The sequence below is a fragment of the Alexandromys fortis genome, unplaced genomic scaffold, assembly GCF_014885135.2.
Source record: "Alexandromys fortis isolate MF-2015 unplaced genomic scaffold, M_Fortis_MF-2015_v1.1 scaffold_2_1_26212458, whole genome shotgun sequence".
NCBI lineage: Eukaryota > Metazoa > Chordata > Mammalia > Rodentia > Cricetidae > Alexandromys > Alexandromys fortis.
In genome coordinates this window covers 11040903-11067853 of record NW_026067930.1, presented here as the reverse complement: position 1 = coordinate 11067853, position 26951 = coordinate 11040903, and the positions used below count along the sequence as shown (strand labels likewise).

The 26951-nt window shown below is 42.0% G+C and overlaps 1 protein-coding gene across 10 annotated transcripts in view; it reads right to left on the bottom strand.

The window, feature by feature from the left end:
* The window catches only part of Asap1 (ArfGAP with SH3 domain, ankyrin repeat and PH domain 1), a 283124-nt gene that overhangs the window by 70406 nt on the left and 185767 nt on the right, over nucleotides 1-26951 (bottom strand). For 7 of the 10 annotated variants that reach the window (XR_007592334.1, XM_050145405.1, XM_050145409.1 and 4 more), the window contains 6 exons: nucleotides 13149-13223; nucleotides 12596-12645; nucleotides 10064-10193; nucleotides 8829-8914; nucleotides 5240-5315; nucleotides 3956-4078 (listed from right to left, as the gene is read on the bottom strand). Coding sequence is in view for 9 of the 10 variants with exons in the window: in XM_050145405.1 (XP_050001362.1) it covers nucleotides 3956-4078; nucleotides 5240-5315; nucleotides 8829-8914; nucleotides 10064-10193; nucleotides 12596-12645; nucleotides 13149-13223 (540 nt within the window). In the remaining variant the exon portion in view is untranslated. The remainder of the gene's footprint in view (nucleotides 1-3955; nucleotides 4079-5239; nucleotides 5316-8828; nucleotides 8915-10063; nucleotides 10194-12595; nucleotides 12646-13148; nucleotides 13224-26951) is intronic. The other 3 variants (XM_050145407.1, XM_050145412.1, XM_050145413.1) reach the window with 1 other exon arrangement.

The window sequence follows — 26951 nt, the reverse complement described above, 5'->3', positions numbered from 1 at the left end:
TTCTTTTAGGTCAAACTGTGTGCTCAGTGATACAAATGGATATTAGGAACAGTTAGAGGAAAAATGCCAGGACAATATACCTTTGTAAAACTATCCTATAGGTGACTAAACTGTGCTCAAAACCAGGCTCCAAATGTCTCCCTGGGTCAGGAGAGATTTGGGGTCCCTGAAATAAGACTCAGGGAGGAAGGGGGAGTGCTCAGACTCTGCCCACTCACTGCCCTGCTCTCACAGTGGGTGTTACCAGGTAGTCTAGCTTCTGTGAAAGAGGTTGCAAGTGATATTCTTTTTCTATCTTCCTTTATTTTTTTAAAAGGGAAGATACATTTTATTTTATTAACATTTGTTTTATCTGTAGGAGTGTTTTGACTACCACATATGTCTGTGTACCAAGTGCATGCAGAATTCAGAATCAGATCCCCTGAAACTAAAGTTATGAGTGGCCATGAGCCATCATCATATGGGTGCTGGGAACTGAACCTGGGACTTCTGCTAGAGAAGCAAGAGCTCTCAACTGCTGACTCATCTCTCTAGCCCTTCTTCCTTAATCTAAAGAACTTCATTTCCAATAGGCCTTACTTTTTCCATAAAATTGGATAAATCAGATTATCTGGGGGTAGAGGTGTGGTACAGAATGACATCTAGGGATGACTTGCAAAATTTACTAATTTTAACTTTTTAAAACTTCCTTTTACATGTGTTTATGTATTCATTTAGGTATTTATTTAGTGTGTGAGTCTGTGAGGGCCAAGGAAGAGGGTAACTTTCTGGAATCAGTTCTCTCCCTCCATCACGTGGGCACCAGGAACTGAACTAAGGTCACAGTCTTCACCTAGCGAGCAATCTTGCCAGCTTCTAGTTTCCTTTTAGAGCCATGGTCTTGGTCAGCACAGTAATGTGGCTACTAACTAAGTCCTCCCAACTCTGTATTTTGACATTCTGTATAAATTCAGAATTTGCTAATTATTAAGCTTCATAGGTAAACAAAGGCATATAAATTATTACTACTGCATTGAGAAATAATGCCATTCAGCTTTCTTAGTAGAAGTATTATCAATAAATGAAAAGATGAATTTAATTTTGAAAAAGCAGATTCTGGAAATTATCAGCACTACTCATAAGCTAACACATACAACCGAAGAATGAAATAGGTGTTGAGTTCTTTGATGGCAATGACAGAAATCAACCAAGTATTCAGGAAAGAAAAATGCAAATCCCAAACTCATTTAGGCAAACATTCCTAACATTGAAAATAAACAATGAACTTGAAACCTTTAGGCAATTTTATGCTATGAGCTTGGAAATGTATCTTCCCTACTGATTTTCAATTCGATCTCTTACACCTAGTAGAGACAGAGAAACCACTTTATTTGAAGCCACACTGACATGTAAAACGCACCATTAATCTTCATCTCTCTGAACTGAATGCAATTCCCAGTCACTGATTTAATGGGCTTGGGAAAGCTTTTAGTATTCAACTGAAAACAAAACTACCACAGAACTTCAGATTTACAGCAACAGGTGTGGTTGCTGAGTAAGAGTCCCCTGTCTACTCTGTGAATAAACTTTGGGCAGTGTTCAGCACACTGACGAGAGCGAGGAACAACACGTGGAGTCCAGCAGCTTACTCCGCACCGTGAAGGACTGGCTAATCAGGGCCGATTAGCTTTCAAATACTTCTGTGTTACAAACACTCAATGTGTAGAATCACTGTTAGACACAGAACAGTGACAGCCCTAGAACTACACGAGCAGTGCGCAGTTCTTTCAGGAAGTTACACCATTAGAAAAGTGAAGACAAATCATCTCACTGAACATTTTCCAAAAGACAACAAAAATATGGTTTGTATGAGAAAAAGGATAAGCTTTCCAAGTATTATCTGGAGAACCTGTTTGGGGCTGTAATTCTTTAACAGTTGCTTTTTCTTCTTTTGCATCTGTTTATTTGTGAGTGCCCCTGTGTGCTGAGGGCAAAGGACAACTTGTAGAAGTTGGCTCTCTTCACCACTGGGATCCAGGAATCAAACGCAGGTCATCAGTCTTAGTGGGATCTTGCTGGGCCATCTATCAAACCTCCTAAAATTCTTGAAATTTCTTTTTCATTTTCAACTTGACACAATCTAGAACTGCCTGGGAAGGGAGTCTCGAGGGATTGGTTAGATCAGGTTGGCTTCTGAGTGAGTTTGTAAAGGCTTATCTTAATTGTTTTAACTGAGGTGGAAAGACCCACCCGCCTTGGATGGCGGGTAGGCAGAAGATCCCAGATTGTGCTAAGAGTAGAGACAGTGATCTTGAGCACTAGCATGCATCCATTAATTCACAGCTTTCTGCTTTTAACTGCTTCAAGTTTCTGCGCCTTGACATCCCTGTAACCACAGGCCTGAAATTGTGAGCCAAATAACCCCCCCCCCCCCCCCCGAGACAATGTCTATCTACAGGAACCCCAGGTAACAAAACAAAGGTAGGAAGTGGCTATGTGCAAACCAGCAGAGAAAAGTAATCACCAGTTTCTCTAGAGTCTACCCTTGCCTCCTTCCATTTGGGTCTTCCTACTGCACATACACTGAGAAATCCTTCAAGGAGAGTATTTCTCTCAGGGTTTACATGTCGGTAGAGAGTATGTGTGCTTCAGTTTCTAATAGAGAAATTTTCCTGAGGCAGTCTGAGGCCTCTGACCACAGGCACAGTCACGGCCTTGGACTGTCTGGGGAGAGATTTTGCCTCAATGCAAATGTTCTGGGAATCAGGCCTGTTCTGACAGGAGAGCAGGACAATATCTACCATTAAAGGACACCAGACTTAGCGTATTTCGCCAAACCTTCAAACATTTGTAAACCTTAACTTGGAGAAGAGAATACAAATTATTTTTAAATGATCACACATATTAGGTATATATAGTGAAGGAAACCCTTAAAGGCTACAGGAAAGGGCTAGAGCAGGTTTTCATTGTGTCTTTCCAGGGCAGTGGTGGACGGAGGGTACTTATATCGTTGTTTAGGAGTTTAAAAACAGTGAGACTGTCACTGTTGTGAGCTATCATAAGGACCTGACAAAACAAATGCATCTCTTAGGCAACCATTAAGCACTGTATTTAAAAGCTGCACAAACAGGCACATTTGACTTTCTTCCATGCAACAATGCTATTTACTCCTACTAGGAAGTCATGTCCCTTAGCACAATATCCAATATGCTTCGTAATAATCAAGCCTGGATTTTTATCTTAGAATCTCATTTTTCACTTCTCCACCCCTTCTCCTCTCAAAATTTGTACTCCCTTGGAAACAGAGAGCTTTCCAATTTTCCCTGGCTGCAGTGTATCTCAAATGGGACTCTGCTGACTTGTTCTACAAGCTCCTAAAAGGGACCTAAGCTTGGTACGTAAACTAGAATCATACCCATAGCATGTATCAGTACCTGGAAAAAAGGACATCTGTAACTAAGGCTCAGAGCTGTGTTCTTCTAAATCCACCATGTATTCAACTTCTACCGTTTCAACATCCTGGGGCCATCTTAACTGAGCTGTCCTAACTCTGGGACAAAACTTCTAAAGGTCTGTAACAAAACATTTCCTTTATTCTCTGGTAAAAGGAAAGACTATTTCTGACTTCCCAGAATAATGGGCATGGTCTGAACATAAAGAAATATCCAAGGCTATAAAGTACTAGAATCCAGGGTACTATTTATTTATGCAGAGGTGAAGGAACATAACTTCTTCTTTTAGTGACATGGTCTTACTATGTAGACCAAGCTGGCTTTACCTGCCTCTTCCTCTCAGTGGACTAAAGGCCTGTGCCACCTTACCTCGTGGGAACACAGTTTCTACACTGGGCATCACTATAGGTACACACACCTGTGTTTCAGCTCATCTGTTCCCACAACCACCCCAGTAGGAAGCTATCAATGTGCCTGTTTCACAGACGGAGAAACAAAAAGAAATCACAAGGAGCCTCACTTACACTGTTAGCCCTGCTGGGAACATATAAACCACCTACTTCTTTCGGATCAAGCTGCAGAGAGGACTTTAATAGGTCTCGGAGTGCCGTTAGCTGTTTCTTTTCTTCATCTTGGGTTTGCTTTATCTAGGAAAGAAGTCACACCTGATATTTATCATTCGTTTTTAAGAACAAAGCTTAATTATCCAAATACATCACTCATCAACAACTCAATTTCACAGCTGTAACAGTAAGTTTCCTATTAAAGTATTCATACTGTCTTGTTTTCAATATAAGAGGCAGAGGCTAATCCTGAGAAAGTACCAGGGTTTAGAACTAGCAAATCATGTATGGACCAGGCTTTCTTACTAAACCATGGTGACCCCCCCCCCAAACCCTAAATCCCTATATTAAACAAGGCTAAGAAATAATGCTAAGATCATTTATTTCTGGTATTTGAAAGGATATGACAGTAAATTTAAATGGGCCAGAAGAAAATTATATAAATGACTGAGAAATCAAAGGCCAGAGCATAAACCACGAGGACCAGGATTGCTACTGTTTATTCTTAATCACTTGGGATTTAATTGCCATTGATTTACGTTCACTAATGAAAAAAAAAAAAGACAAAACAGGGATATTTGTTAAAAGGTTGCACTAAGAATCAGGCTGACCGTTCATTATCTGAAATGCCTGGAAGCAGTACTGCTTCCTATTTTCTTGCATTTTGGAATATTGCATATGTATAATGAGATCTCTCAAGGGTGGGGTTGAATTCTAAATATGTAATTGAGTTGTTTCACATAACCTTAAAAAACAGGCTAAAGACAATATTCTACTATATATAGTTTCTGACATATTTTGTCAGAAAATCACTCTATTTTGATTATAATGTGGTCATATATGGAATTTTCTTTTTACACTGTCATGCTGTTGGTCCTCAGAGTTTCAGATTTTAGAGCACTTTTCATCAGGAAAGCCTAATTTGCTCCTTGTAATTCTAAAACCTTTTCTAGTAGTATATACTCATACTCCTAATATATTTTCTTTCTTCTTTTAATATTCATCAGCCAAGTTACTTACCAGTAATAATTATGCCATCTCTAGGTAGACATTCCTCTCCCCTTTGGAAAAATTTAATTTTTGATTTCTTAGATGTTCCTGCCCATTCTTCACAGCCTTCAAAGGTTCACTGCTAAAACTAAGGCTTGCTTGTTGGTTTATACTGCTTAATATCCATCCAATACATATTTCAAATGTCCTGACGCTTATAACAAGTTAAATGTGCAAGTTACGTAGAGAACTTACATTGTATAAGTCAGCAGCCAGCTTTTCTATGTACTGTTTCAGTTTATCAGCTGTTTTCAAGCCATCCTGAAAGAAACTACAATGGAAAACGACGTGACTTACCAGTACTGAAAACAGGGAACAGAATTGTGTGCGAACCCCGAGAACTCTTCTTATCTCCCCTCACCCTCTCCCAGTAGTTTACACAAAACCAACATAAAACTAAGTTCAGCACGTACATAAAGATGTACCAACAAACAAACTATGGCTACTATCTGAAGTCTATTAGGAGAGATCACAGTCTGGCAAAATGACCTTGCAGTCCTAACTGATTTCACTTGTATTCTCGTCCACAAACAGATCACTTCCTTGTAGCTGGGCCATGCTTGAGTCAAAGAGAGAAAGACAAATTAGCCCCCTGGCATGCAGAAGTCCAACTGGACACTAGAGGTAGAGGCAGAAAGAAACATGTGCTAAGCCCACAGGGTTTCAGTGGTACCAAGGGGTTGAAAAGCTGAATTCTGTACCACAGAAATGACAAGGGTTTGTTACTTGTCACTTTCCCCATTGATAACAGAGCTGACAACTGAGGAGCCTTTACTACAAGCCAAAGGAGAGAGAGAGGGAGAGAGGGAAAGAGAGAGAGGGGGGAGGAAGGGAGGGAGGGAGGGAGGGAGGGAGAGAGAGAGAGAGAGAGAGAGAGAGAGAGAGAGAGAGAGATTCCTCAGGACCCTCACCTGCAGCTCAGTTTATAGAAATAAACCACAGCACACTGGTGTTTGGAATTGCCATGCTCTGTTGCCCTGTCTCTAGGTCGTGCCTACCCACAGTGGATTGCTTACCCACACACTTTATCTGCCTTGTCTCCCAACATGTGATGAGGAGCATCTTCCTGCCATACCGCAGTGCTCTTAGAGCAATGCAAAGCCCAGTGGCCAAGAAAGGAATTTTAGTCTACTTTGTGATCCACAGGTCTCTATTCCTTGTATCCTAGCCAATGGGCTGACCTTTTCCTCCCCTTGGTTTCTGTGGCTACCAAGTCTATACTGACACTGGTCATATCTGAATTAAAATGTCCTGAGTCTATGACACAGAAGAGAAATCACATGTGCAAACTGGCGAGTCCACACGCCTGGGCTGTTACTCTGCAGTAGAACGGGTGTGATGATGACACAGAGTAGTGCGTGTGACTGCTCTTGCCTCACAAATCACAATACATCTGTGGTAGGAGTGGGCGGTTTGTTTGGAAAGTTGGATGTTATTGGCAATGTTCATGTGTGAGTGAGCAACAGTGTGGGTGAGCTGGAACAGGTAGAGACAGTTTGTTTCTGCTCCCTTTCCAGTGCTAACACTGGATCCATACTGAGGTGCTACAATTCCACAGATATCACACAGCAAACTCCCTGATGAGCACTGGCCGAGTCTAGGAAAACCATCTGGTAACGAGTGAGTGCTCAGAAAAAAACTTTTAAATGAAAATATGAGTAGAGAATGCTTTATAGGACAACACCATGCATATTGAGGGCTTGAAGGGAATGACTGAGATAGAAGCAAGAATCTCTGAAAGAAACTTCCCCAGCTTGCAGTTCCTGGGTCCAACAATATAGCAACTTAGAGATAAGCCCTACTGTCAGGTAATCCTTCCACCTGATGTCTCAGAACCTCACTCCCACCCCCAAGGAGATTGTACTGTGGGTCTGTCCTCCCGCTGATCTCTCAATGATTAGGGGAAGACTCTGCTACCAGATCACAAAGGCCAAAGTCCAGCCGCCTTCCAAAGCCCATCTCATATCCTTCTTTCAGACATAACCACTGCCCTCTTAGGCTTACTTGAAGGAGTCTCTCCTTTTCTTGGTGTCCATGGCACAGGTCACTGAATGCCTTTTGATTATCGGGGTTCCTGACTTTCTGCACTACACAAAAACCTCCAGAAAGCAGTTCTGTTTGCATCTAACTCCAGAACCTAGAAAAACACCTGGCCTTTGACAGGAGACCAGTCAACGGTTATGAGCCGTGAAGTAGGAAAGAATAAAGGAATAAGGAGGGTCAGGCTGCAGCCCCTTTAAATAAAGCTGCTCTTTCACTTTACTCACAGAGGCTAGTGCACATGCAGCTTGCAAAGAATTTTATGTTTTGGGAAACTCATGCTTGCACACCTCAAACTCTTCTATCCAGACTTAGAGGAATTGAGAGAGAGCCCTAAAATCAGACAAACTTAGATTTGCTGCCAAGAGCTGTGATTCAGAAGACGGAGAGATTCATATCTTTTGGTAAAAAATTTTGAAGACAAAATGTTTCTAAAAAACCTGAAGCTGATCAAAGATGGAAAATTCCATCTAAAATTAAAGTCAGGGATCACTGACGATTTACTTCAGAGTTTGTAACTGTCTACTATACTGTAAAGGCAAAACTTTTTAGTTCAGGTCCTCAAGTCAAAGCTCCAGTAAACACTTTACCTTATAACATGGAAATTTCAATAATATTCTATTTATCAAGTACATTCATACAAAGTAGAATTTACACTGAAAAAAGTCAACCAATTTATATAAAGATTAATGTGGTCATTAGAAAGCCTTCTGTAAAGAGAAATACCCTAACCATGACATATATGAATGATTCCCAGTGTCACAGCTATCCCACAGGTAAGTACTCCAAATGCTTTATTTTATTTTACTGTATATTCTCATGAAGATCCTGAGGTGTGTGTTACAAGTCTAAACACCGATGTCAGATGACCCCAGTATTCAGCAAGGATTTGAACTTGACCATTAACCATCTCAAGCTTTTTGTTTTTTTCCTCAGTGGGCCATTTGCACACTCAGGTCTTCCTAAGTATGGTGTTTTAAAATGGGATAAGAGAGATCAAAAGAAATAATACATTTATTGTTTTGAGAGTATTTTATCTAGTCCGAATGACTGTATTTCATCCCGCTTCTGAGAGCTGGCTGGGCTGCTTCGGAAAGCACTTGGCATTCTCTCCTCTGTACATTGACTGGTTAACACAGACTCGAGCAGTAACGGCATTCTCACACAAAGGCTCTAGCAGAACACTCCTCCACGTGAGCCCAGTAAATAAAGAAGGTGAATAATAAGACACAGTGCCATGGACTCAGGAGCAGAATGAAATCAAACACACAGGAGATGCTGCAGTGCAGAGCAATGTTCATTTCTTAGGACAGAACACTGTTTCACAAAAATCTATCTGGTGCTAATAAGCATTCAAAATGCTCCAAGCAGTAAAATTTAGATAATGAACACCCCACCAAGAAACAGTGGGTGGGAACGAACTGGAAAAGTGACTGGGAAAATGACAAGAAAGGTGTACGGGGAGGGGCAGTGTCCACAGAATGGTCTTGGTGACAAGGGCTTAGGCACAAGCTGTGGAGGACAACACAGCTTCAGACTAATCAAATATTTGTCTATTCTGAGCTACTATTTTATATAAAATGCTGAGGAGGAAAGACAATGATACTGTTTCTCCTCTATTTAGTTGAAGAAAATTACCGTCTTACTATTGATAGTCACTAAATGAAAGAAAATTGAGAAAAGAGCAGTGAATTGAAGGGGCCCAGCAAGGGCTGATAACAACCACTGTTAATGCCACACTTACTTGCACTGTGCGTGATAATACTTGATAAGGTTCTGCAGCAGGTCCACACCCTTTTTGGTCTTGATTTCATTAACTTTAATGAGATACTGTTGAAAGAAAGCAGAATTTTATGTTGGTAACTCCAGACGTGGCTCTCAGGTTCACGAGGGAGAACACCACTCTCAAACCTGCACAAGTAGGTGAGCTTTGTTTAGGGAAGGCTGCTGGGTGGGACACAGTGTGCACAAACGCAATTAGTGTTAGCGTTTGCAAAGATCTTACAATTAGTTTACTAGGCAAGCAAGAAAGAGACGCGGCAAATGCACTCCATGAAAACTGATTGCTTCCCCTTGGTGCGGTGGATCTCAAACTTCTATTCACACAGTCCTGAGAGAGGGACTGTTCTCTGCACAAAACAGGTGAGGCAGCAGTCTCTTCAAGAATGTTCCACAAGATATGGAAATTTTAAACAAGGAGATAACACAGAAGGAGAAAGTTCTATTAAAAAAAAAGCAAGTACAAGAAAAATAATAAAAATGAGTAGATTTAGTTAACCACACAGCACTGGCTTTGATTTTATCACTGGACAAAATTCTCCATTTGACACTATGCTTCTAGCTCACTTGTTATAATGTAAGTAAAAATTCTAAATAGAAAAGGTCAAGGTTTATGAGGAAGAAAAAGAAAAACAAAAGGAAAGGAGGCTGGGGAAGGAAACTCAGGAGAAAAATTGAAGTTACACATTCTCCATTGGTATTCTGTAAGCTGGAAAGCATCTCCATCGCTCAAATTGCTTTATGAGTGTTCAAGTCAAGGGGTACAGGTTTTGGTGGGAATTCAGTTTGAGAACCACAGCTCTAAGTTAAAGGCAGCATGCTTTTTACTGCATTTTCCCATGAGCTCAGACTTCCTTACTGAATAGCTTCATTTAAACTTTCACTCAAGCTGGATCCATGCTTTGAGAAAACCACATGCTCCAAAGTTGTAATATGCACCAGTATTACCTCCCACTAGGACGCCCTCCCCCAGTCACTCACAAGCAACATTAAAGTTCTCACCAATGAATCCTGTTTTGGCTTAAAGAGGTCCATAGGACCAAGGCTCAAAATATGAGACAACAGTGCAATGGCGGATCCCAAAGGGCTTGGAGAAAAAGGGAGATTAGAATCCTTAGGAAACAGTCCCTCTTCCAAGCATCAAACCTAGTCTGCTGACTGGCAGGACAAGAGGCCAGGGTTAGGAAGGTCTGTTCTTACTTCACACATCTGGAGCTGAAAGAGGCGCCGTTCCTTTTCCATTTCTTCTGCAATCTCTGCTCCGGTTATCTCCGTGCGGATCATTCCATGCTGTTTTGCATGCTCTCTTTTCTCCTTCTCAATTTTTGTACTGCAGTAAAAACAGATGCCACTTTAAAAAGATACCATTGCACGACCCCAAGTGTGAACCTAAGTGCAAACGTAACCCTGGATGATGATGATGTGCCAGTGTGGGTCCATCAAATGAATCACAAGTACCCTATCGGGAGTCGGGTGGGCTGTGATTATGGGGCAGTTGTGTATGGGTATGTGCAGAGAATAAATTGGAACTTTCATTATCTTCCATTCAAAAACACCGATTTTGAACTGGGGATGTAGCTTAGGGTAGAGTGTGAGACCTTGGGTTCAATGTTGGTGAAGCAATGCAGTTTTTTAAAAAAAATAAATCACACTGATATCTTTCCTTTAACAGTTTAACTGCTAGTTAAGAGGCAATAGCTCTTACAGTGACAGAATTCAATCAGCAGAGGAAACAAACATGTGTGTACCTTATCTAGGAAGCTTCTCACACTTTCTCTTGGATCTTAGATGTGTGATGGACACACAGTTCTAGGTTCTGGTTGACATGAATAACTCTAAACAGTTACTTTTTCTTAGGTAAACAACATTTTGATGAAAAAGAAGCAGAAAGTTAGAGACCTCAGAATTATTTAAAGATAAAATCCAAATGGCTTTTGGTTAGTATGCTTAAAAACTGGTCAAAGATAATTTTTGATGTTGTCCTATTTCAGTAACATAGTTCAATTATTTTACATCTTGTCATGATATTGTACAAGACAGGGCTGGGAGAAATCCATATGTCTGATTTTGGATTTTCAGTGAGGAGGGAAGGCCCTGTAAGTGAGGATGAGAAGGCAGACTTAACCCCACACAAATTAACCCAGTAGTAGTAGCTGAGGACAGTGATGATGATTGCCGTTTTGTACACAGTCTCTTCCAATGAATCTACTTCACTTGAAATGGACTTCAAATTTCAGAAACAGCCTTGATTTTCCAACTATGACTGCAAAAACAGACTGACATAACCTTTAAATTGTAGTGGTTGTAGAATGGGAAGTCAAACACAACAAAGAGCTAAGGAGGCTTGCCTATATACAGACACAGGAAAACCAACTGTCAACCCGTGGAAAAGCGACGGCGAACTCTGTGGAGATTCATTTTCATTTACCAAAGCCTGCATCAGGCAACACTGGGATGATGCCACCTCGGCAGTCAAAGAAAGGATGTGAGTGGACAGAATGCATCACAGCTTCCTCATAGATGTGGCTGCGATGAGAAGCAGGAGTTTGAGAGGCATGCCAAGGTCATCAAAAGTAAAGTATCCTGGCCCAAGATCACAAACTTGGTAATGGTTCTGAAGTCCATACATTTAGCCACAGCCCTTACTGCCTTTTGAGTTCCATAGGAGGATGGCCACAGAAAGGGCCTTGGCATCCTTGTTATTTGAAAGGTGATACATTAGCCTTCCTTTTTGCAGTAGTGGAAGCATAGATTCACTAAGAATGGAAGTAAAATGGAGCAAGAGTGGCACGGGAGCCTAAATTAAATCTCTCTCTGTGTTTAAGGCATTTTGTTTGGGGTTTCCAAACCCAACTGAGCCCTATTATATTAAATAGATAAATATTTGCCGTCTACCCCACCACCAAATTCCAATGAAAAAGAAAGCTATCTTAGGAAGAAAATTTATTGGTAGGAAGTCATTTAAAAAAAAAGGCAAACCCCAAGCCTTCTTTGGAGGTCCTAAAAGCAGAGGCTGCTTCAGCTCACTTCCTGTCTCCCAGTACATCTCACCCCCTTTCCAGGAGGGACCGTGGACTGAACACTCAGGCACACTGGCGGACCACTATAAAACCTTTTGGTTTTCAGGTGCATTTTTGTTGTTGTTGTTGTTGTTTTTCAAGACAGGGTTTCTCTGTGTAACAGTCCTGGCTGTCCTAGAACTCACGTCGTAGACCAGGCTGATCGTGAACTCACAGAGATCTGCCTGCCTCTGCCTTCCACATGCTGGGATTAAAGGTGTGCACCACCACCAACCAGCTTCAGTTGCATTTTTTAACTGTCCGTATACAGGACTGTTCCTAAGGCGGTGCTTCTTTCACAGTACACATATATAGGCCTCTAACTTGATACTTCATAACAGCAACCAAAATAGCACCTGTCACCCAAGACAGGCAGCACAGGTAGTGTAACATTTTGGGGGTATTTAGAGTTTTGAGACGTTGTCTTGCTATGCAGCCCAGAATGGCCTGGAAACCACTGAGCCCAGGACTGCTGAGCCTCCAGAGTGATAAGGTAACTGTAGGTGCCACTTTAACGAGATCAGCACACCGACTTCTCAGCCCTTAAGAAGACAAACCAGATACCACTGCTAGTATCTTAGTTTATTGGTCCTTGGCCCTGTTTTCAACTTAACTTCTTATGAAACTCACGACAACAAAAATAAAACAACAATCAGAACAAAGCACGACTTACAACTTCGTCTCATAATCTTTCCAGGCCTTGTCAAATGGCTTCTTGAGATCCTTTGGAAAGAGAAAACAAGAAAATGAAAACCGTCATTCATCTGTCCTCAAATAAATAACTGAAAAAAATCTGAACAAAATCAATTTTCCTTATGGAGATCTGAAACTTCACTTGTACTGTTTACAGGCATGAAGTACGAGAGAGGCGTGCGGAAGGCGGGGCATTGCTGGTCCCATCAAAGAAGCAGCACCTTAAAATTCTGAGAGCCTGGTCCATGAAAATCACACTGGTGGAGGCCAGACTGGGAAGCAGCTTCTCTGCCACTGGGAGGAGCTACCAATATCTCTGAAAGTACCTAATCTAGTTCCCAGTCAAAACCATTGTGTGAAACGGTACATGTTTTCTAATGACCATTTTCCAAGAATATTTATCTGGTGCTGAAAATGTTCAGAGTTTTTCAAATTCAAGAACTACAACGCTTGTAAAAGTGGAAGGAAAGACCCCAAACAAAACCAATCTTTTCAACTAAAGACAGTGAAAATAACAATTTCTGACCACTTACTCCTTTGACTCCCTTCAGGTCTCCTTTTAACAAGGAATCCAAGGTGAAGATCACATTGTGGCTCAGACCCTGGAGCTGAAAAATCAAAATAAAGATGAGAGATGGTTAAAAAAAATAATGCACAATGCACAGCGAAACCTCATCCTGTAGGCTCAACCTACCCGGGCTCAGTGAAGAGCTATAGCTGCTGTGTATACGTGTATACATGCCACCCCCTTCACTAGTGTGGTCCCCAGAGTGCAGCTGTAGGAATGAGGATGGAAGAGTGGCTGCAGAATCACAGCTGAGACAGTGCTGTAGCACATACACACGGGTACAAACGACTGACACTGATTTCAGCACTTCCCACTGCAACGTCTACCAAGACTATGGAGGGAAGTGTGTAACTGGCTCTTACTATTTCTCTTTTGTGCTCTTACAGTACACACTGTATCTGTGATTATATTTATCCTGTCTCATGGATGAGATTAGATGCTTAGTGATGACAGGATCCTTGACTGTGAGCTGTTCTGCTCACAGCTGTAGTCTGTCGTCGTCATCATCATCACCATCATCATCATCATCATCATCGACAGGTCTGGCTACGTAGTCCAGGCTGGCCTTGAATTCAAATCTTTCTCCCTTGGCTTCCTGTGTGCTAGGATTACATGTTGCCAGGCATGCGCCACAACACTTAGCTAACACACATCTTCAAAGGTTTGGGGGACAGGTTTCCTACTGCTCTGAGGCAGTGTTTTGGGCTTTAACAGAGGAGCATAAAGTAGAGTGTAACAGAGTATAAAGTAAAGTATAACAGAGGAATATAAAGTATACAGCTGGACGGAAGCAGCAGATGAAAAAAAAAGGACGGCCTAAAATATAGTCAACATGACCCTGGTGACTGCCATGGAGACCCAAGCTTGCAAAGCTCTGCAAAGCCAAAGCATAGACCCATTCTGGGGTCTCCCGCTTCAGGGAAGCTTTTCTCCCATATAAGCATGTGCATTTGTCAGCTTGTTCACCCAGGCGTCCATTTTCACTGAAAAATAATAATGCAGTGAGCCACACGTTACGCAGGCAAGACTAGATGAGCAGCCCACTACTGCTGCCCCTAGTGGGGTTCCTTTCTACACTGGCAGCAGACTGCAAGAAGGCTAAAGACTAGGGGATGTGAGGACAGCTAATGCTGCCCGATGGCCTGGTGCTGACCAGAGTGGAGGGACTGTGTCTTACTGGCAGCAGCTGAACATAGAGTGAGTACTGAAAACTTTTTTTTTTTTAATGCTGTGGACACCAGCAATGAATCAGGCAGTGAGGGGCAGCAGGGAAGGGAACAGAAGGCCTGTCCTTTGGCTTCTGCCTTCCCCCAGGGCTTCTCGATTGCTCACGCCTGAGATTCTCATCAGCTCTATGCCATGCAACATCTTTAGTTGCCTTCTTTGCTCTTTTCATCTGAGGAAGGTTTTCCAGAGTGTACCACCAGAGGGCGCAGGATTCCTGCCAAGGCAATTCTGTCTGAGTGACTTTGCTATCAGCAGTACAGATACAACTCAGCTTAGCAAGCAGGCCAGACTGTGACACTCTGACACTGTCTATGAGAATCCACAATAAAGAGTTTAGGAGGTAGGACAAAAAGACCACTTAGAATGTACGATTGTTAGCCCCCTTGGCCAAGGTCATCCATGACAACTGTGGCATCGTGGAAGGACTCATGACCACACCCAGAAGACTGTGGATGGCCCCTCTAGGAAGCTGGGGCGTGATGGCCGTGGCACTGCCCAGAACATCATCCCTGCATTCACTGGTGCTGCCAAGACTGTGGGCAAAGTCATCCCAGAGCTGAATGGGAAGCTCATGGGCATGGCCTTCCATGTTCCTACCCCCAATGTGTCCGTTGTGGATCTGACATGCCACCTGGAGAAAGCTGCCAAGTATGAAGACATCAAGAAGGTGGTGAGGCAGGGTTCCCAGGGTCCACTAAAGGGCATCCTGGGCTACACTGAGAACCAGGATTTTTCCTGTGACTTTAACAGTGACTCCCACTCTTCCACCTTCGATGCTGGGGCTGGCATTGCTCTCAATGACAACTTTTAAAGCTCATTTCCTGGTATGACAATGAGTTCGGCTACAGTAACAAAGTGGTAGACTTCATGGCCTACATGGACTCCAAGGAGAAAGAAGCCCGCCCTGGACCACCCATCTAGCAAGGACACAGCAAGAGGCCCTCGGCTGCTGAGCAGTCCCTGTCCTAACTCAGTCCTTGACACTCAGCATCTCCCTCAGTTTCAATCCCAGAACCTCAGAATAACAGGAGGGGCTTAGGGAGTCCTACTCTCTTGAGTACCATCAATAAAGTTCACTGCACCCATAAAAAAAATGTATGATTGTAGCCCTCATAAAGAAAAAAAGGTTGAAAACCCTAGGCCTTGGGCAGGGCAGGGAGAAAATGAAGACTCAGCCCTTTGCCCTAGACAAGAAACTGAAAAGATAGTTTGCTCTTAGCTCTCAATTTCCTTCTGGAAGTACAAGCCCCAGGTACCCTCTTGTCCTAAGGCTCTTATGAGATACTGTGGATGATGTGGGATGTTGGGCCCAACTTAATTCTTCACTAATCAAGCCAGCATCTACCTTTGTGCTTGTGAGCACCCTGGCACCAACTTTACTCAAAGCAATTACCATCCTCCACCACTTGTGTGGATGTCATTTGTCTACTGCCGTCTCCTCAGTGTACACACAAGCTCCTTGACAGTCTGTGTGTCCATGGTTATATCCCCAAATTTGAACACTGTACTGTACTGAAATGCTGCCCCAGCAGGACTTGCAGAAGGTATGAAATGTATACATCACTGTGTGTACAAGGCTCTCCTCCTACTGGGCTGCTCATACTGATGGAAAGTGCCCAACAACAGGCACTGGCTCAGGAAATTAGAGCACTTAAGAGAATCTACTTTACTTAGCTAATATATTGGGGAATAAAAAGTACTTACAGTATACAAGTTTTATTTTTTTAAAAATGGGGCAAATGTTGTATGTGTATATTACTTTTTTTAAAAGATTTATTCATTTTATGTATACCAGTGCTCTATCTGCATGCATGCCTTTATGACAGAAGAGGGCACCAGATCTCACTGCAGATGGGAATTGAACTCAGGACTTCTGGAAAAGCAGCTAATGCTCCTAACCTCTGAGCCATCTCTCCAGCCCCTGTGCATATTATTTTAAAAAACACACACACACACACACAGCAATTTGCTGGTAGCAGTGCTCTGAAGGACACTGGAGTGGGGGGAATACAGGAGGAAAGGATTTTCTTTGATGGAGGTGGGTCTTGTATTAATAAAGAAACTGCCTAGGCCCATTTGCATTTGATAGGCCAACCCTTAGGTAGGCGGAGAAAACAGAACAGGATGCTGGGAAAAAGAAGCTGAGAGGAGTCGCCATGATGCTCCCACTCCAGACAGACGCAGGTTAAGATCCTCTCTGGTAAGCCAGCTCATGGGCTACACAAAATATTAGAAATGGGTTAGAACAATATGTAAGAGCTAGCCAATAAGAAACTGGACCTAGCCGGGCCAGGCAATGTTTGAAAGAATACAGTTTCCGTGTAATTATTTCTGGGTATAAACTAGCCATGCGGGCGGCCAGGTGCCGGGGACGCAGCCCCGCCGCTCCTATTTCAACATTTCTTCACTGGCATTATTATTATTGTTGTTGTTGTTTGTAGGACTGGGGAGATAGCTCAGTTGGTAAACGCTTCCCTCGCAAGCATGAGGTTCTCCTGAGTTAGATGCCAGAACCCATGTCAAAAAACCGGCAGATCCATCTGTAGCACACACTTGGAATCCTAGTGCTGGGAAGTAGGAGACAGGAGACTCCCTGGAACTCTGACCACCAGCTGAACCTACTTGGTGAGCCCTGGGCTAATGAGATAGTTCCAACCCCAACAAACAAGACAGCATTTGAGGAATACCAGCTGAGACTGTGCACAGGCATGTATAATGCAAACATTTGCATACATATTCGAACATCTTTGAAAAATAAGTAATGTATCCTTTGCTCAAAAACCCCAATATTGAAACAGGGTGAAAGACAGTGATTAGAAGCACATTTCAACGTTCAGCCCTAAATTATAGTTTTCAGCACTATCATCAATCCTTTGTGAATGAAGCAAGAATGCAAGCCTACTGCTACCTCGACATGAAGGCTGTATTACAAAACACAGGAATTATGAAATCTGTGGTTAGTGCTAAAGGTGAAGGTTCTTCTGAAGAATAAGTCTCTCCAAAATCTATGCACTAACCACACTGAGTAACCAATGTCATCACTGTGGTTAGGCACTGGGTTGAGGCACTGCACTGATGGAAAACCCCAAGAATTGAGAATTTCATTGTGGTCATCTACACACGTATTCTTGGGGCAGAGTAAGAAACCAAGCACACAATACATTATATATTAGAAATCTGGATTTCCCCGAGTGATTAAATTTGGGAAAAGGCCCGAGGAAAAAATAGTCAAATTTACCAACTCTTTCCAGCTTGCTTCCCAGGAAAGTTTCTTCCCTTAGTGACAAGCAACTGGGAACTACCTGAGTGGTACCAGGAAGACAGCAGAGAAGAGCGGGACTTAGAAACACGCACTGAACGGTAGACGGTTTTTTCTCTCTTGGAATTCTCAATAAAGTGAACATTTGCTCCACCAAATATTTCAGTGTGTTGCTTTTTGACAGAGGCAAATTGCGTGAGTTCAATCTTAGGATTCTGGAGTCTTTGAGTATTTTTATTTTCTTAATATTTCAGAAATTTTCACAAGTTCTGGCAAATAAGTATTGTCCCGACAGGCACAGGTAGTGTAATAACAGAGAACCACAGGACTTTGGGAGGACAGCCTTCCTGTTGTCACTCATTAGACTTTAATGGATGGCTTTGAAAGATGTAAAAACAAAGTATGGATCACTTTCATCACACTTTACGAAAATTCTATTGATTATTTTGCATTAATTTTCCCAACTTTCAAACAATTTCCCTTTCTGTAGTAATCAAATCAATTAGTAGAATGCTTGAACATGAGTCAAGATACAGAATACTTCTGTTTGAATGGTCTGTTCTGAGGAAAGAAGTCAGTGTGAGCTACACAGCAAGACCCAGTCTCAAATATACATGAACCCTACAGAAAATCCCAAACTATGTTTCCATCTTATTAAAAAAAAGATGTATTAAACACCACTTCAGGAATGATGGTAGATTGTAGTAAACATTTGTTCCTAACAAATGACTATTCCTTACAAAAGAGCAGTCCTCTGCCAGGCCACACATCAAAACCTACCCCAAATTTGGCAGAAGTTAGACAAGGAGGCGGAAATGTATCCTTCCATTATGCAAAAGCGATTTATTAAATATATAACTGTAATTAATACAGGCTTTGACAAAATAACTACTCATGACTCACAAACTGCTGATGCTGACAGTCGTTATACCAATGGTCCATCACAATCCCAACTAAAGATGACACACATAAAAACAACCTCTCCTGTGTGCAGAAACACATATATTATTTGACTTTTTACCCCTTCATACAGTTTTCCAGAAGACACCATCTTGTTTATCTGTCTACTGACGGATTACGTATCTACTCTCAGAGGGAGAGGTGCCCTTGGGATGGCCACAACAGGTGTATAGGCAGCACAGGCCACACTGCCCAACCCAAACCCCTGCTGAACTTACAACTGTGCCTAGGGAGCCCTGGGGTGCTGTCCCCTGGAAAAAACTATCAGTGTCTCTTTCCCCTGCCTTGGAGGGGAAGGCAGCCTAGCTCTACGAATGGGCCTTCCTGTATGTACACAGGCTGTGTTAATTAACGAGGATATAATTTGCTTGCTTCGTCATGTCGAGCTAATTCTGACAGGCTCTTTCCCCTGCCCCTTGGTTCTCTTTCCTCCTCTGCAGAAAGAAACAATTTCTCTCAAAGCAAAGCTAATGCAAATCTGCTGACTTGCTCAACACTTTGGAAAATCCAATTAAAATAATGAGCCAGCTCCCGCAGTTAAATCGGCAATTCCCTGGTATAAATTAGGTTTTCTGTCTAGAGTGTTAACTCCTTCACACCCTAGGCAGTTACCAAATATCTTAAAAGTTATTTGAAAGGGGTGCCTGGAGGTCATCATGCTAAACTAAAAAAGTCAGCCTTGGAAAGACAAATATTGTGTGTTCTTTCACACGTCAACTCTAGATTTAAATTCTCTCTCTCTTCCCTCCCCCCAATAGGACTTCCAAGTACCTTTCTAATTTTAAGTAAAAGGGGGCTGTAGGAAGAAAGAAAGAGCACTAAAAGGAGAGAAGACAATATATGTGACATGGAAGAAACCATTTGAGGAGAGAAAAGGGACCAATGAAGAGGGGCACTGAGTAGGGTGATAGGAGGATGCAAAGAAAAACAAAATATAATGATACACATGCATGAAAATATATCACAATGCTCTAAAATACTGCTGGTTAAGTACACATGCTCTCTATTGGTAAACCCCACGGTTTGGTTTGTCTGGTCATCCACCAAGGCCGTCTCTTAAAATAACACAGCATCCATTATGCAATGTTTTATCTAGGCAGCATGGCCTGAATGAAAGTGCTGATTAAAATGATAGAGGGCACTGTGATAGCCTTTGTTACCTAAAGTTACTGGGGTCGAGAGACTCTATAAAATGGGTCTCTGTCTTACTAGATTAATGAGGATACAAGCTCAGAGAGGTTAAGTAACTTAACCAAGACCAAAGCAAGAAGAAAACAGATGGCCAGGTTATTATGACGGCTTGCTTTACTCCAAAGGCCGTTCTTATTTCCTCTGTCACGCTATAATCATTTAAAGTAACAATCAGGTCAGATCACTTTCCTGACTGAAACCTATTCCTGATAACTAGTCAAATCCAAACTGCCAAGTTTAACGTCTGGCCCCACCAACCTTTTTCCTTGTCCCCATACCACCCAGTTCAGCAGCAACTTCCCTGTCAGAAAAAGGTTTTTACAAGTTGCTGTGCAGCAGGTGAGGTATAAGCATCAACTCCTGGTCTTGGATGTAGGGAACTCTCAACTCATGAGCAACCTTTTCAGCTTCCTGTCCACTGACCTCTCTCCTTTGAAGCATACTTAATCATCTACAGGGCAGGTCCTTTGGTTGGCCACTGAAAAGGTACCCATGTACTATCAGGGAGGCCTTGCCTACCTTCCCATCTGGTCTCTGAGTGGCAAGAAGGCGAATGCTCAGCTCTGAACTCAGAGTACCTGTCTGTTCCTGGAGCAAAGCTTCTGGGAGGCAAAGGTCGGGTCCGCTTTACACATGTGCATCAAGCTTTCTGTGCACCCAGGCTTCTAGCACAGCTGACTGAGTAAATAAACAAATAAACACAGTCTTCTCCAAAGCAGATAGATATTGCTGAATCCTGAGCACTACAGAAGATGATCCCAGCTCTGGTTTGCCTAGAGTGTTCAGTATCAGAATGGCCAGATAGGCCATGGGATATGCAAACTGCTCCTAGAATATGGCTGGAGGTGACAGATGGAAAAAGGGGCCCCTCTACCCAGAGGCTGTTAGCCTTTCTCTGACAATTGTGGCTTTGGAGGTCACTTTCCATCTCTGGCAATGCTGTAGTGAGCCATCTCTTCCACGTAGTTAATATCCTCTGTCTGACAGAGCTACTGAGATACAAGTAGATACAGTAGGGGGAAAAAAACCCTCAGACCCAATGGGCCACACAACAATGGATGATGGAGCACATTACAAAGAGCTATTTCCTAACAAAGTGATACAAGAACAACTACCCTGCTGGTTGTCACTGACCTAGAAGAGGCAGACGGCTGCATCATAAGTCCCATCAGAATTCTAGACGTTCTATTAGGATTTATATGAGCTACAGAACTTTGGGTCTGTACCACATACTCTTCTCAAAGGGCCTAAGCTATTTCAGGGACAGTGGCTTTCTTATGTTTTAAAAAATATTTTTATTAACTATTTGAGAATTTCATATGATGGACTTTAATTATATTCTTTCCCAAATCTTCCATGTAAATGGTCCTGGATCCACCCCAACCTTCATCTTTCTGTCTCTTTTCTGTCTCCTCCTCCTGCTCCTTTTTTTTTTTTAAATGACTTTAATCTATGCTGACTTCAATTTGTGTTGTCCATAAACTTTAGGTTATGAAGCCATCCACTGGAGCATGGTTGACTTACCAGAAGCCACACAGCCTTAAAGAAAACTGACTCCCTCTCCTATAAAAGACACTAACTATTGTTAGCTCTCAGTCAAGGGTGGTGGTTCAGGAATCCCTTCAACGTGGGTTTCTTAATTTGATCAGAGCAAGCAAGTAACCCACTAGGACCGACAGGGCTTTGGGATGCATGCACTTTACTTCTTAACTGGTTCAACAAAAGTTACAGATGAAGACCAAGATAAAGGCAAGACAGAATCACAGGCTACACAGAATTTTCAAATATTCTAGAGAGCAAACCAATAGAAAGTTCAAAATGGGAAATTAAGTAAATTATAGTAGAAATGTACGATAGGAATGCCACAGCTACAAATGTGAGGGCAGTGCCTCTGCATTCTGAAGAGGACCTTCAGGATGGCAATGATGGTAATAGAACAGTGCCCAGTTGCCTGCTGGCCGCATTGTGGTCTCATCAGTTAGAAGGCTATAGCCAGCTAGTTTCAGTATATAAAATAAAAACATTTTCAAAATGCGTAAGTGAAAACTCAGGTTATGAAACACAGCATTATGAACATGATGTTGTTTCAAAAGGTTATTGATTTAAATTTATACATTAAAAAATGAATAAAAACGTTTACTGGTGACTTTTCACCTTGTCTCTTCTACTTTCCAAGTTTGCAATAATGAATGGTTATTTTTTTCTAACAGAGTTAATAAGAAATGTACTACGGAAGCACAGAGGACAGCCCCTTCACCAGTGCTTACATATTTATGGTGATGAGGGCTGAAACCAACGCTTTACTCATGCTATGCACAAAATATTCTCTAGCCCGCCTTTTACTTTTTTTTTTTTTTTTAAAATACAGGGTCCCGGTGTGAAGTTGAACCTAAATCCTCATGCTTCAACTTCCTGAGTAATTGGATTGCAGGCCTGTGTGACCAGGAAAACGTTTGATCATTAATGCAAGTTACAAATGAAATCAGTGTATAAAAGCAAAAACAATATGGTACTGAGTTTGAAGGAAAAAAGTTCAGCTTTCCCATGCACTAGGATATTCCTAACTGGTGCAGGTGGCTCCCCAAGTATGTCCTGGACTAGCATTCTCAGTGCTGCTTGGAAACACCTCAGAACTGAAATCCCACATCTAATTAACCAGAACCTCTTGAGGATGGAGCCCAACAGCCCAAATCTTAGTAAGTTCTTGAAGTGAAATGAATTAAAGCATGAGAGGCACTGTCTGAGACAGGGCTGCCCACAGTAGACAATCCACATTCCTGTCAAGGAGAAAACGCCTCCAGTCAGAGAGGAAATGAACTTGTCTACTGTCTCAAGTGCAACTGTCATGAAGACGGAACAGAGGTCAAAGATTGCTCTACAGAATTCTGAAAAACCCAAGGTACACCATATGCTGCTGACATCTTACAAGACTGAATTCAAAAGGGATTCCAATTTCCCTGGAAACATTACACAAAGAAAAAGCGCAGTGTGGGAGTAGAAGGGAATATGAAAGTCCTTAAAACAATGCAAATATATCCTGTCTAATTTAAGTAAACAATGGGTCGATTTAATATCCCTCCACAGAGAGAAAACAATGCACTGTTTCCTTTGTATCTCACCCTACTGGAGGACAACTACTCTGGAAAGGGAGGAGCTGCAAAGAAAAGGAAATCTCTAACCGTAAGCCAGAGAAGAAAGCAGAAGACCATAGCCATATACAGGGTTCTTGGCCAAACTATGGAGTTTAAATTTCATCTCATGCATATCGTTTATAATTTTCCATGTGTGAATTACAACAAAACCATTCTGTGACATCGGGTTACTTTTTTCTCGCCTCCTATAAATGTCTTTGCCACATATCCCATGTGTGTTTTGTAACAGCTGACTCCGGAAAGACTTTAACACAACTTAAGATATCTGTAACAATCCAAATATAGGGGCACACCCAGGCTTAATAGTGTCAGGAGGAACAGTGATGCCTCCTTGTGAATCTCACACCTTCAGTCACCTGATCAGAACCAGAGCCAAATGCTGCACTGGGCCTCCTGCTTGGTCTGCCCCTGAATGTTCTAAAGTGCTGCATTTGATCTTCATGGAAATGGTCAGAATTCGAAAAATGATCCCAAGGGAGAGTGTGATGAAGGCCACCCATGCATGAGAGGAATCTTAGGTTTACATCTAGGATACCAGCTGCTTCCAAGAAGCCAAAGAAGTCTCCCCTAGTCATGGAACCCCCAAAGCAGGGGCTTTGTAAAATTATGTCCCTATGTCTATCTTTACCTTTCTCTTTAAAATCAAAGGATTCTTTAGAATGAGCTATCAAAATGTTTCATGCAACCATTCTCAAACAGGAAGGGACAGTCATGCCTACCACAGAGCCTGCCATACAGTGGGCATCTGGTAAAAGTTGCTAGGTCGAGGAACACTTTAGAAAGTCTGTATTCTTAGTACTGACTTTGACATTCTGACCTCAATGTCGTATGCAATGCAAACCACTGCTGGATGCTATTTAGTGCCTCTTTTAAGGGAAACAGTTTCCACCAGCAGAAAAAAAAAAAGTGCTCTCATAAACACCCACTAGATTATTTGTACCTCAGGACAAGGGTCCCACTAGTGTGAAGCTGAGACACCCCTTTTCTCTGAATGAGTGAGGAAATGAGTGATCTGCCTCTGCTGACCCAGCCTGTGACGCTGCTGAGATCTGAACTGTTATATCCACCCTCAAAGTTACACTATTTCGGCCGACTCTCGGTCCTTCCTGCCATTCCACTCTCAACACAGTGGGAGCAGTGAGTCAGTGGAGAGGCTACGCTCTTCTAGTGGCAGATTACTAAGACTCTATCTGAAGCCTGGATGAGCAGGACATTTCTTCACGTATCATAAGGGACCAAAGGAGCAAAGGGCATAGTCTAAACAACCAACTGACTGGAAAACAATCATGATTATATAGTAAATATAATTATAAACATATCCCAGAAGGGGAGAAGCAGAATGGAATTAAGAATAAACACAACTAAAGACATGGACCACCTGATCTAACAAAACTTCTAAGTTAGCATTTCTCAAAGTGGTTCAATGGGAAGTTGGTATGTACCTTGTATGTCAAAGTCAGTGATCAAGGAAGTTCAGAAGCAACATATTAATTAAGATTCTTCAGTATCATGTGTCTAAGCATCCATCATACAAATGTGCATTGCAAGTCTCCTTGAGAACTATCTTCTTGGAGCAGAACTCTCACCAAAGAACAAGGCATGGAGTTAAGTTTTCCATTTCACTCACTTCAATTCTCCTGTTCCTAGATAGGAGCAGCAGATACACTGGACATGGCCAATGTATAAAGTTGGGTAGGGTGTACACAGCCGAAAGCACTGACCTTGCACACACAAGTGGAGCATGAACTAACTATCCGTGCTCCCCTTGATTATCTGTGCCAGGTGCTCAGCCCACAGGAAGAGGCCCTGACTTGACTGTGTATTCTCAAGTAGTTAGGTGTGAAGCGGGCGCCAGCCCTGTCTGAGGTCACTGGTATGTGCTGAGTAACGAAAGACTGAGAAACATTCCCCAGAGGAAGCAGTTAGGGAGAATGAGAAAATCTAGGTAAGAGTTCATTCCTGGGATGAAAAATGGAAAAGAAAGAGAGAGGGCAAAAGGTCAAAGGAGTGACTGCCAGCCAGAGCTTCAAGGAATTCTCAGAGCCAAGGGAAACATTTGCATTTGCTTTACACAATGCACCTACAGATCCGGGCTAGGAAAAAGAACTCCAGAGCCTTCCAGAATTAAGAGCCACAAACAGAAAGTTAATTATCTTGGTGTCTGTCTTCTCCTTGTAACATCTGTGCTACTGCTTTAATTGTTTTAAAATCAGTATAACTTTTAACTTAATGGTAAGTCTATGGCAGCAAGAGCATATCATCCATACATTTTCCGAGGCAGTGCAGTGTGCTGTAGAGGACACTCGGGTTTGAAGAGCTCTTACTATTACTTGAGGCGGGATTCTATTTTCTTTGCAGCTACCAAGCATTGATCTAGGGAGTCAGTGAAGCAGAGACAATGGCAAAAGGCAATGCTCACCAAGTACTAACCAAGCAATCCTTTCCTTAGTTTTCTGGTCCGCCAGGGCAAAAAAGAGCTAAAAACATCTGGAGCATTGTGAAAGTCTTCATAAGCCTACCTGGTTTCCTTTCTCCCGCATACCAAACCCTGTTGAAGAGCTGCTGTGTGCCTTATTCTCTGATTTGTTCTTATTATGCGAACCAGATTCCTTCAGAAGACATGGGACAAGAGGAAACTAACTTACTATACTCACTCACTAACCTGTTCCAATACAACGTAAAGTGCTTTAATTAATTCATAGCACATAGCTAGCATGCTATAAATACAAACTATTGTTACCTATTTGTTATCTATTTGGATAAGCAAAAGTTAACCATAAAATAAAAGCGATGTTACTGGCTTAAAGGCTCTGAGAATGAGACCAGATTAATTAATCAATTATGTAATTAATTTAAAGACAGTATCTCCTTACATTGTCCAGAGCGGCTAGTATTAAGTACTTGAGACTACAGACAAGATCTCTGCTAACTGGTGACTAGGTTCTATCCCCTTCTTCCTTCCTCTCATGTGGAACCACAGCAGTAAAGCATGTCTTTCCCAGTTACAAATGCTGTTTTGTGTGTACACTTCGAGTTGAAGATCAGCTCACAACCACACACAGCATGTACACACTCCTGATGAAAGTGTGATCTGCCATGTGAAAATTTTAGAGGCTGAAAATTAATCCTAAGTCAGGCTAAAATCAATGATTGTGAAGTATAACCATTGGTTGAATTTCTATTTGAAGTATTTTTTTAATGTACAATAGCTTGTACTAATTTAAAACTCAGCCGGGACTATGCACAACTTCTGTACACTGGATATATTTATTATACAGAAACTATGTACTAATGAGAAAAACTACAAGTTATTAGTTATGGATGGTGTGGCTACATAAGATATACTATGTAGCCTATGAAAATAACTGGCCAGTTTTATTTGTATGTCAGAGAGTGCTAACAAGCTTCTAAAACAACAGAACAACAAAAAAGCCCCAAGAGCTTCTGAAATAAATACACGATGCACACTTTTGCTGGTACCCAGCCCCACCATGACAGACTACATTTCACTGATGAGCTCTGACTGGGAGTGGGACTCAAGGCAGTCTTTGATTCACTTCATTTCAGCCTGGCGTTCAATGTCTCACTGCAGAGGGAACAATGTTTAATTGGCTTTGGCTGGAGGAGCCTTGGAGGTATTACAGGGTACATGGCACCGACATACACTGTCACCCATCTAAAACACAAACCCTGAATCTCCAGATTATCTAACTCTAAGGAATTTGGGCAACATAAAATATTTATAATATGCCCAGCGATGGTGGCGCACGCCTTTAATCCCAGCACTCGGGAGGCAGAGGCAGGCGGATCTCTGTGAGTTCGAGACCAGCCTGGTCTACAGAGCTAGTTCCAGGACAGGCTCCAAAGCCACAGAGAAACCCTGTCTTGAAAAACTAAAAAAATAAAATAAAATAAATTAAAAAAATATTTATAATATAAATTTGTAATAATATGTAAGTCATTAGTATCTGTTTCTAAA